Raw genomic sequence first — 12155 nt, forward strand, 5'->3', positions numbered from 1 at the left:
TATGCACGCGTTGGCCGGTCTAGCATCCACAGAGGCTCGCTCTTAGGAGCTGGAGCCTTGCTGATCGGCAGTGTGATCAACCACCCAAGACAGCGGCCAAGGAACGAGGAGATCCTCCCCTGAAACATTCCACCCAGGGAGCCGTGAGTCACACCACACAGCCCTGCGGGGTTTGCATATGACACTTATTTATGGAGGACTGTTCCCAGGCAAACTGATAATCATTGTCATCTCTTGTGCAAGAAAAGAAACAGTGCATATAAAGGGATCATGCTGAAATAGAGGAAATAAGCAATTGAGTGACGGTTATATTGAGTGATTGGACAACCAACAGACAGCCATCCAAGGACAGTTTGAAGTATACGTTAATAGGGCAGCTGCTGTGTCTTAGAGGCCTCAGGGTGTGCGTCGGTGGTGGGTCCACCTACACACTCACTATATCGGTGGCAGCCAGGGTTGGCATAGGCTTAGGCTGGGCGACCATTCGGCTGTAATAACCTGATAGTGAGAGGTGGTGTTAATAGGAAGGAGCGCTCCCTCCAGTTCTGTCTTTGCTACTGTTTTTATGATTTTAATAGGGGAACCCAGCTGCTGTGTGATCTGATTATTTTTGTACTAATAAAGGTTTCTAAACACGTGAAGGGCCGTCCAGGATTTCTATATGCTACAATACTGATTGATTTATTTGGCCGTGACTGTTTTTCCGTTGTATTTGTGGTGGAAAGGGCGCACAGAATCTCCCCTAAGATGCCTCCATCCCACGCACTTTTATTCTAAAGCTACTGAACTTCAGAGACCGAGATGCTGTTTTAGAGGCAGCCAGGGAGAAAGGCTCAGTCTCTTTTCAAAACGCACAATCATCACTCTATCCAGACTTCTCCTTAGAAGTCCAGAAGCAACAAGCACAGTTCACTGGTGTAAAAAGGTGAATACGCAAAGCCTCCATCATGTATGCAATGCTGTTTCCCGCCAAGCTACGTATTATTGCTGATGGCCGCACCCAGTTCTTCACGGATTCGCAAGAAGCAAACAGGTGGCTTGATGCCAGACCAGCGGCACCTAGGCCCTCCCGATGAGCTAGTAACCTCTGTTGCCACACTTGTTCTTTGTAGATTTGCCAGATTTACTGCTTCACTCCAAATAGGATACGGTGAGGTTGTTCCTTTATCGTTTATTCTGCTGTTTTGGTTAAGACTATGCTTCATGCAATTCGCAACATGCTGTCTATGCTATATACCATGTTCTCAGTTACTGTGCCATACGCTAACCATACTTTTTGCTCATGTTGCACCTGAACAAGTTTGTGTGGGGTGGTGGAAGGGCCAAATGAAGATGTTACCTTCTACACAACCCAAATGGCATGGGAGATATAGCATTGACTGACTGCCATAAATATTATATGGCTGCCCAGTTACAGCATTTAACAGCCTGATTCACTGTACCCCCTTAAATAAACATTGAAACCCTAGGATACAGAAAGGAACCGCACATTGATAGTGCTGCCCTGGATGTACTATGCTGGTGGATTCCAGGGAATAAACAGGGTAGTGCTATAATGCTTCAGGCAGTAAAAATATGGCAATGTGTTCACAGGATGTACCTTGAGAAAGGCTTGGAAGCGCAAGGTACACCCTGACCACCCCTCAAGAATTCCGCTACAGGCAGATTCATTTATGCCTTCATTAAGCAATTTCCTCAAACCCCCATTGTACTTTATCACTCTCCCATTTTAAAGATGATTCAAGACGGGCCCACCAGACATATGACAGGGGAAATATACAAAACTATCTTAGATTATAAAGCTTTAGAGCATACGACTCCCTCTTGTGTAAAATGGGAACAGACTGGTATATGGAGATCACAGATGAAGACCGGGAGGATTCTTTACTTGTAGTTAAAAAGGTATCACCTTGTGTAAAGGAAATAATTACTCAATTGTATATACTGCATCAGGCATATCTTACTTCAAACAGGCAGACTAGATATAATCCCACAATAACTCCTGACTTAAATGTGCTGCCCCCTCACCCACATCCTATCACCTCATTTGGTTATGCCCTATACTTTTTTGAGTTCTCGAAACAAGTTACTCAATTCCTGCATGATAAGATGTGCTGGGCCATGAACTCAGACCCAATTTTGTGTATACCTCGAGGTTATACAGGACAAAGGCTCCCATTAAAACATTTTTAACAGATGCTTTATTCATGTCAAAACAGGAGGTGGCGTGCAGATGGCTAGCGCCCATTTCACCTACTCTTAACACTTGGATAAAACGTGTGAATATCTCTATCCCATACAAAAAATTGGTATAGGTTCATAGGGGTGCCCAAAAAAAGATTCCACCTGGTCTGGGACCGTTGGAAAAACTGTCCTAACCCATCATGATGCATCTTTTTAATATTACATTATTACATTATGAGGTGAATTTTCCCATATGCTTGCTGATTTTACTGATTCTATATATATGAGTAAACGAGCAAGTAACATTTTGCCTAGGGTAGTTTAAAAATGAGAGTAGTAAACAGAGTACAGTCTTTTTAACATAATTGTTGCAGACAAATTATTAACTTAAGGAACACCTGGCTCAGACAGTCCATCACAGCCAATCTAATTCAAGGCTACACTGGAAAATGAAAAATAGGAATACATTTTAAATTTGTTGCTACTGTGTAAAAATGTTCACTCTTCCCATAGTTCTGTAAATAAGGCTCACATGTTCAACACTTCTGTCAGTTAGACAAAGAATAAAAAACACTTAGTAGAATTGTTAATGTGATACATCTAGCAATGATGGGCAGATTTGACCAAGAGACAAATCTCTCTCTTCAACCGAATATGATTAGAGAGAGATCTGTCAGCTGCCCATACACAGCAGGACCATTCCTGATCAATATCAGCATGAAATCTCTCGAAAATCGGCCTAGCCTGCTGCTGTGTGTGTATATATATATATGTAATGTACTGTATATGTGCTGTAATGGGCATTTATATATCACCTGTCCTGTTTCACTGTGTCCGTCTTTCGACTCTATTTAATTAGCCGCATGCACACTGCCGGCGTGGCGTGTGTCAAAGTGTATGCAGCTAACAGAAGAGAGGCGGAATATGGATGGATACCGCGTCACAGGACAGGTAACGTATAAATGCACATTACAGCACATGTACATTACATACATACACACACATTGTGGGAACAGCGCCGTGGGGTTCTTCGCTCGCCGTAATATCGCTCGCCGCTACTGCAGCTCACCTGATTGAGCACGACATCTTGCAGCATTTCAGACTGATTAATACAACCAATTTTGGCCTGAAATTGGTTGCATCAATGAGGCATGCACTTCGCAGCACTGATTTTCATGTAATTCCGATTATAATAATCAAAGCGGATGGTCGATCAGCCGCCAAATCACCTGATGCATGGCCACTTTTAGACTTGTTTGTGCTTACTGCCTTTATTTCTTCAAGCTTTGACATGGTTAGTTACCTCATTGGACTGTCGTATTGTTCTTAATGGGATCCATACAGTCCCTAGCATTGTGTCCCAGATCAATCCTTTATTCCACACTTCCACTGTCAGTCCTAGGTCCAGTCTATTAATCTCACTGCAAATAAAAAAAGGTGTAAGATTAACAAGGAAAGCAGTGGATTATACTTGCTGATGAGGTTATGAAAATAAGAATTTCACTTACAACATGAAGTCTTGCTCCCAACAGGGCAAGTTGCCCCTCACAGCAATAGTTGTGCTCTTCACATTTTGTACTTTTAAGGTTACATAAGCATTAAACTTTTCTGTGTAGTAAAAAAAAAACATAAGATATATTAGTCTCTTTATAAAGTGTAGCCTTCATGTACATAAGCAAGCCAAAAAAAAAACACATCCAAGGAACTGTTTTCAGCAAATTGCAAAATTCAGAATTTCTTTTCTACCAGTTTTTCACTGCATTCTTACAGGAAACACAGAAGTAAGAAAAGGGTGACCATGTGACTATTTAGCATTCAACAACTGAGCATACACAGGAGCACCAAAAACATTCTTCAGGTTTGGAGATTCTTGGATCATTAAAGGGACCTTGAACAGACCTCAAACATGGAATATTGAACTTACCTGGGGCTTCCTTCAGCCCCCTGTAGCACCATTAGTTGCGCGACCCAGGTGGGAGTTATGTGCAAATGCGCAGCCTGACTGTGCACCTGTCTCGATCACGCACCCATTGGCATTAACGTTCAGCACATGTGCAGTACTCGATAGAATGAAACTCACAACTATCAGCTTGGTGTGCTTAAAGGACTTCCGAGGCCAAAAAGGTAATGCATTTTTACTCCCCTGGGGCATCTTCCAGCCCCTTGCAGCCATCTCAGTCTCTTGCCGCAGCTTCAGTGGTCCTCGCTATCTCTGCTGGCCGCCCACAATGATGGCGACCCACCGTGCATCCATGTGATCTGGCGCATACTGCGCCTGTGCACAGCTACTGCGCAGATGCAGTATGCGCCAGATCACGTGGACGAGCGGGCATGAGTGCCGATGCAGGTACAGAAGAGCCGACCTCACAGGCGGGTCGCCATCATTGCAGGTGGCCAGCAAGGGCCACTGGAGCTGCGGCATGGGACTGAGACAGCTGTGAGTAAAAAATACATTACCTTTGTGACCTCGGAGGTCCTTTAAAGAGAAACTCCGACCAAGAATTTAACTTTATCCCAATCAGTAGCTGATACCCCCTTTTACATGAGAAATATAATGATTTTCACAAACAGACCATCAGGGGGCGCTGTATGACTGATTTTGTGCTGAAACCCCTCCCACAAGAGGCTCTGGTACCCTACGGTACTCTGGGCAAACTGCCACAATGTAACAATGTTCACAGACAGGAAATGGCTGTTTACAACTGTCTGCAAGGCCAGAACAGCTAGAAACAGGTACATAACCTGCCCACAGTAAAAATGTCACCATGTAATACATGTCAGAATGTGAATCTAGGAGAGGAAAGATTTTACAATGAGCAAACACTGCCTAAATCATTTATACATAATTATGGTAAAAATGAAGCACTTTTTTTATTACATTATTTTCATTGGAGTTCCTCTTTAAGGCTTAGACATATCATTAGAGGAAAAGAGACTAGAACGCCTATTTGTATTTCAGTATATCAAAAAGGTAGTAGTAATAGTAGTAGTAGTAGTAGCAGTAGCAGTAGTAGTAGTAGTAGTAGAGCAATAGATTAAATAAGCAATGTATCAACATAGCATACACCAGTAGTATTGCAGTTTTAGAGCAGGTCCTTTGTGGCTTTCCTCTGTGGGGTATCCTATTCCCTTTGCCTCTCAGGCCTGCGCACTACTCACCTTGCGGCTTCCTAGTTCGCCGCTGCGCTCCAGCGTGGTTTCTGCTTCCTCCTGTCTTGTCTCCGACATTTCCTGCCGGCGATGACGTCACTTCCGGGTGACGCGCAGCGGGCGTCTATGCGCATACACCCTCTCTCTTCAGTATTTAAACGCCGTCTTGGCATGCACAACCTGCGGTGTCCTCTCTCCTTCAAAGCGGGGTGACGCCCGCGGAACATCCCTGCTCCTAGCATCTGATCCATCCAGTTCTTACCTGGGGATAAGTATTGTTCTCCTTTTCACAGCTTTTCACCATTTCTCTTTGCATGCACCCATTCCATAGGCTGCTGCAGTCACTACAGGTCTATTTACTCTGCAGATTTTTGTCACATTATATATTACAAGTTATAGCATTGTTTGCACAGGTAATTTTGCACTTTGGGGTATACCCCCCCCCCCCCCCTTCCTTCACCTATTTATACTGAACCCGGGTTCAAGTATTGGTGGGCTCTTTGATAGATGCCCATCATGCTGGTTTTTGACTCTATTTATCATCAGATGTATTGTGATTTACTCTTCAGATGCTAGATTTATTTATATATCATTATATGCATTCATGATTGTTTTGCTACAGGGAATGGTCTTTGCCGTATATTTTAATTGATTTTAAATGGCATGTTGAATCTCATTATGTCTTCAATTACCCTTATCTAAATTGTGAAATAAAGCATTTTGTATTTTTTCAAGTGGTGCTTGTTATGAGGGCTTTCTTTTTCTCCTCCAATACAGTTTTAGAGCAGGTGCAGAGACGAGCAACAAAATTGATACGTGGGATGGAAGGTCTCACTTATCAAGAAAGGTTAGATAAACTGGGTTTATTTAGTCTAGAGAAAAGACGCCTTAGAGGGGATGTAATTAACATGTATAAATACATCAGAGGGAAATATAATGGCTTGGCGGATGAGCTTTTTGTCCCTAGGCCTTCTCTAAGGACTAGAGGACATGATCTGCGCATGGAGGAAAAACGTTTTAGCCATTTATTTAGGAAAGGGTTCTTTACAGTAAGAGTGATTAAGATGTGGAATGCATTGCCACAGGAAGTCGTTATGGCAAACTCTATACCTGCATTTACAGGGGGCTTAGATGCTTTCCTTGCGTTGAAAGACATCTATGGCTACAATTACTAGGTAATGCCTAATGATGTTGATCCAGGGATTTTATCTGATTTCCATCTGGAGTTGAGAAGGAATTTTTTTTCCATTTTGGGGCTAATTGGACCATGCCTTGTAAGGGTTTTTTCGCCTTCCTCTGGATCAACAGGGATATTTCAGGGAGCAGGCTGGTGTTGTACTTTGTTCTCTGGTTGAACTCGATGGACGTATGTCTTTTTTCAACCAAAATAACTATGTAACTATATTTGCAAATAGAGGCATAAATGACCTGAAATTGATAAATTACCTGATGCGATCACAATATAAACACACTCAGGGATTACAACTCAGGTGCAGTATGTTTGCTCAAATAAATTTATAGTGCAATAATTATGAATAAAGTGCAGTGCAAAAATGCAATATAGGGCATTCAAATACAATCAATGTGGCTAAGTAATAAATAAAAAATGTAAAAACTGTAGAAAAACCCCTGAATAATGAAAGTGCCAATTAAGAAGTGCTATAGTGCTATGATGCCAAACAGACCATGAACAGAGTATGGAAAAAGATCATACATCATCCGTATGGAGAGCAAGGATACTGGTGTAACGGAGGGGGACCCCGGCAGACTTCTCTCAGCTGGTGTCGCAGCAGTCATGCCACTTTATCAAGAAAAAGATCTCCAGCCTGGTGTATGCTATATTGATACATTGCTGCTTTATTTATTGATTGCCAGTGAATTGTTACAGTTTTACATTTTTAACCCTTGTTGTTGTGATTATTGATTATAATAAATCACTATCTTTTTGAAATGGTGTTTATTGAGCTATAAATTTGCATATACAAGACAGGGTAAACAAGACAGGGCATATACAAGACAAGGTAACTTTGCTGTTTACAACATTAGTTTCCAGCACAATACAAGTGGAGAGAACACTAAATGAAAAGGATTTTACACAGTAATATGTGTACAGACAGTTAATATGCAGATTAAAGGGGCACTATGGCGAAAACTTGTAAAATTTAAAATATGTGCATAGACCAATAAGAAGTATGTTTTTTCCAGAGTAAAATGAGCCATAAATTACCGTACTAGTAATTTATTCTACTCTGGAAAAACATACTTCTTATTTGTATATGTTTGCACATATTTAAGATTTTACAATTTTTCGCCATAGTGCCCCTTTAAGGAATTATATCTGTGAATAAGTGATCCATCTGTCCCTTGCTAAAGATACTTTTTAAGACAACCCCTATGTTGGTATACCAGTCTTGTAAGAGGCAGTGTGGCTTTTATTCTGGATTTCCAATCATCTAAGGTGGGGTAAGTAGGGAGCATGGAGGCAAAATTGCAGGTGCAGATGTTTGCCAATATGCAAACTGCGTCGTTACATAGCATGCCCACTATATTATGCCGCAGTTTGCAAATTGGCAATTTTCAGCGCCCGCAATTTTATCGGGTGCCTACAGGCCCCCAAATTTCCCTTCTTTTCTGCAAATTGCAGCTTGGGGTGATTAAGTGTTAGGCACCACCTTTTTGGGTTAAGGGTTAAGCATAGGTAAAAACAAGGACTCTAATTTATCAACAACCATCCAATTTCAAAGCCTCATCTACACGCGTAGATGAGGCGGCGATGTGGCTTATCAATCGAGCCGCTTATGCGGCTCGATTGATAAGATCTGACAGGTCGGATCTTGCTACCGCCGATTCCCTGCTCGTTCCCCGCAAGGGGACAATGGCAAGGAATCGAGTGCAAGATAAGCGGCGCTGGCGGGGACGAGCGGGAATTTGAATCCAACGCACGCGCGGCGAGCGGGGACGCGGCGGGTATACGCGGGGACGCGAAAGATGCGATCCGGCGGCTAATCGAGCCGCCCGGATCGGAGCCTTATCTACGCGTGTAGATGAGGCTAAAGAGAGAGTGCCACAAAGGATTGAACTTCCAGATACAGAAAAAAGGTGATTTAAACCACTCCAGGGCTAAGCAAATAGGTGTATGATCAGAAACTAGTCTTGGCAGGAACCCATCTAATAATATCAAAGGAAGCAAATTTGAAGAAGCAAAAAAAAAAATGGTCTAGTCTGGAAAGGGTATTGTGACTTGCAAAAAAACAAGTATACTGTTGGGACGATGGACAAAATTGTCTCCAGACATTGTGGAGTTTCAATTCCGACATCAGAGTGGCAAAAGCTGTGGGCTTATTAGCAGCAGAGGGATCCACAGATAAGGCAATGCAGGAGGCCAGACATGAATAGCAACCCATCCTTTAGAGATAAAGAAGAGTAGCTAGGGGGGGTGATATAAAATGAAAATATATTGATACGTTTGTTGTCCTGTAAGCCATGGATAAATATATATTTTCCCTGTGGGTCAAGTTTAGTTTTAATGGATTGAAAAGGGAGTGTTTTCCTAAATAAAATAGAAACTCCTCTAGAATATTGCAAAAAGGAAAAGTGAAAAGCTTTACCTACCCAACTTCTCTCTCGTGATTTTGTTTTGCTTATAGTGAAACGGATCTCTACCGAAACCAGGATATCAGGTTTATGTTTACTAATAAAGTTAAAGTGTACCCGAGGGGAGCCACGCTCTGCAATGGTTGGGCTGCCGGCAAGAGAGGGAAGCCTCAATAGGATCCCGAGGCTTCCCTCTCTGCAGGGTAAGAACTTGTTTTGAACTGGAGCTTCGACTCGGGTTCACTTTAAAGATAACTGACCTTTTAAACGGGTCATTGAGGCTTCTCACATAATTCCAGCATATTATAGAGATGGCTTTAGTTTTTGGAACTATTTACAGGAATAAAATGTAATGTAGCTAAGTAGGCATAATGACAAGGGGAAGAAAACCAATGGTAAATGCAAACAAAAGAAAAAACTCCAAAACATCCCACACTGTCCTATTTTAACTGCTTCCAGACCTGGCTAATTGAAATTGACTCTGTTTGGGAGCTGTTATCCCTGCAAGGATGTAGATTTCGGTTAGCCACACTCACACTCCTGCTGCAACCGCCGATCGCTCTACTCTCTCGTGGCTGCAGCGCACTTGTCCTGCTGTCGGTGTGTGACCAGAGACCGCTGGTACCAAAGTGGTTAATAAACAGACAGAACCTTTTACCCAAGTAAACAGATTAAAGCCAAGGGCTTCTGCGATCTGGTTTATTACCGGTACAATACAATACACTGCAGATGCAAAACAAACAACTGCATTACATCAAATCAGAATTGTCTTTATTAGCCAAGTACGACGTGTGACATACCCGGAATTGATTGTGGTACACATGGCAGTGACAGTAGTAAAAACACAGTAAAAAAGACAGTACATAAGACAGACATGGCATTAAAGACATGAGAAATGTGCATAATACAGTCATCAAAAGCAAGTTTGCAAAGCAACCAAGCAAAAGTTTAGCACAGGAGTGCTAGAAGTTCAGAGTGGGCGTCAAGTGGAAGTGGTGCTCCCCAAAGGGCTAGAGGGCCACAATTTGGCGGGGGGGGGGGGCAGAGTTTAGTAACTGGACAACCTGGGGGCAGAACGTGCACCTACGCCTGGTGGTCCTGGAGGGCATAGCTCTGAAATGTTGTCCTGATGGGAGGAGTTTTAATAAGCGACTGCCTGGATGGGAGGGGTCGTGCAATATTCTGGTGGCCCCTGTCCTCATTCTGGCAGTGTGGAGGAGATCTAGAGGTGGCAGGGGCGATCCTATATCTTTTACATAGCTCTAATTATTCTGTGGAGTTTGTATTTGTCGCTGGCGGTCGCATCTGCATACCAGTCAATAAGGGAGGAGCAAAGGATGGATTTGACTGTTGCTGTGTAGAAGTTGATAAGCAGTTCACGTGGGATTCCAAATTTTTTCAGCTGCTGCGAAAAGAATAATCTCTGCTGTGCCTTTTGGATTTTAGTGGTGTTCTGATCCCGTCTTAGGTCATTAGTTAATGTTGCACCAAGGAACCGAATGCACCCTGGACACCTCGGTCTCACCAATGAGTATTGGGGAAGGGTGGAAGGGAGAAATCCACGATCAGTTCTTCAGTCTTTGCGGCATTGAGGAAAAGATTGTTGTCCTTGCACCAGTTGCAGATCCTCTCAATCTCGATACGGTAAGCGTGTTCTCGCTCGTTTCCGCTGATGATTGTGTAAATCTGCAAATTTAATGACCTTAAAAGAGTCTGCGGATGAGGTGCAGTTATTGGTGTACAGGGAGAACAGGAGTGGTGACATTACACACCCCTGCGGGGCACCCATATTGGTGGTTCTCTCATTGCAGAGGCTGTAACCTGGTTTAACCCATTGAGTTATGTTTCTGCATATACAGTAGATATTTACAACAGAATGGGCTTGATTGTCTAAAGCCTAATAACTGCTATCACAGCAGTTATCAAGTGATCTGCTGTGCGCAGTGCTTATCACGCGAGCAGCGTTAGTTCACGTGATAAGCGAAGGTTATTGCGCGATCACGTGCATGTTTCACGTGAAGGGTGCACATGATCGCATGATAACATTTGCTTATCACGTGAACTAATGATGTTCACGTGATAAGCATGCGTGCAGCAGATCGCGTGATAACTGCTGTGATAGCTGTTATCACGCTTTAGAGAATCAAGCCCAATATGTGAAGAGGTGACAGGAATTTGGACAGGTGTCCCGTCCAGAACAGTTTGTCTAATCATCCAGGGACCTGTAATAAAGCAGTTATGGAGGCTGTAGAGCAAGCTACAAAGTAAAAGGGAAACAAAAAAAGAAAAGGGGAGGAAAGAAGCACCCTGTGAAGAGCTTCAAACAAAACTCGTAGTAAAGAAAGTGCAAGAATTTGAGCAATCTTGTCATATAACAGGGAACAATTGCAGCACAGTGTAAATCATGAAGTGAGTCTCAAAGCAAACGATGTCTTCAGAACAGGGAGTTTGGGAACAGGGTTACTTAAAAATCACAATGTTATAAGTCTGATCGTGCCAGGTGTCAGGGCCCAGTGAGAAGAAAAGTGTATGAGGGGAGAGTGAGGGTTAGCTTGTCCAACCCGCAATTGGCATCTTCAGGGTCAATAAGGAAAATGGTTTTGCCACTGTCAATCACCCACAGTTTAGTGGGACAGAGCATTGCATATTAGAACAGAGCTTCACAAAGCCTCTTATTAACAGAGTTAAACTTGGCATGAAGCCAACAACAAAGCAACAGAGATGTTAGGGTTACCATCTTGAGTAGGGCCCTTCTCCCTAGCAGCAAGAAAAACAGCGATGTGGTCACAGCAGTTTGGCAACTTGAAAATCAAGGTTCTAGATGGGGCTCAAGGTGAAGGAGGTTTCGGAGCTATAAGGTGGGTCCTTTCTACTGTGATTGCTGAAAAAAGGTGTCTCTTCCAAAGAGTAATATCAGCAATTTTTCCAGAAATTTTTCAGGGGCACTGCCCTCTTCTTTCCTGGGGAGGCCAACAATACGTACATTTAATCAATGCAGCCTTAACTCCTGATCTTCTTGTCTGTCAGTTATCACTTTCAAGCCTTATTGTGTCTGCCTAAGTTCCACGGAAATAGGCCACACAGTGTTTTACAGATTGCTCCGTTTCGGCCATGCGGTCTTTGAGTGCATTCCAGGTCTTGCAGGAATGAAACATCCATGTAGACTCCATCGAGGGTTGTGGCGACAGTCACTAAGCTTGATTGGCAGGCGGTGATGGTTTTAAGCA

The 12155-nt window shown here is 43.0% G+C and overlaps 1 protein-coding gene across 12 annotated transcripts in view; it reads right to left on the bottom strand.

The window, feature by feature from the left end:
* Positions 1 to 12155, bottom strand: part of UNC13A (unc-13 homolog A) — a 384964-nt gene that overhangs the window by 329471 nt on the left and 43338 nt on the right. For all 12 annotated transcript variants that reach the window (XM_068233882.1, XM_068233881.1, XM_068233874.1 and 9 more), the window contains exons 3-4: positions 3693 to 3792; positions 3488 to 3605 (exon numbers count right to left, since the gene is read on the bottom strand). In XM_068233882.1, the coding sequence (XP_068089983.1) occupies positions 3488 to 3605; positions 3693 to 3792 (218 nt within the window). The remainder of the gene's footprint in view (positions 1 to 3487; positions 3606 to 3692; positions 3793 to 12155) is intronic.

Source organism: Hyperolius riggenbachi, chromosome 1 (genome assembly GCF_040937935.1).
Source record: "Hyperolius riggenbachi isolate aHypRig1 chromosome 1, aHypRig1.pri, whole genome shotgun sequence".
NCBI lineage: Eukaryota > Metazoa > Chordata > Amphibia > Anura > Hyperoliidae > Hyperolius > Hyperolius riggenbachi.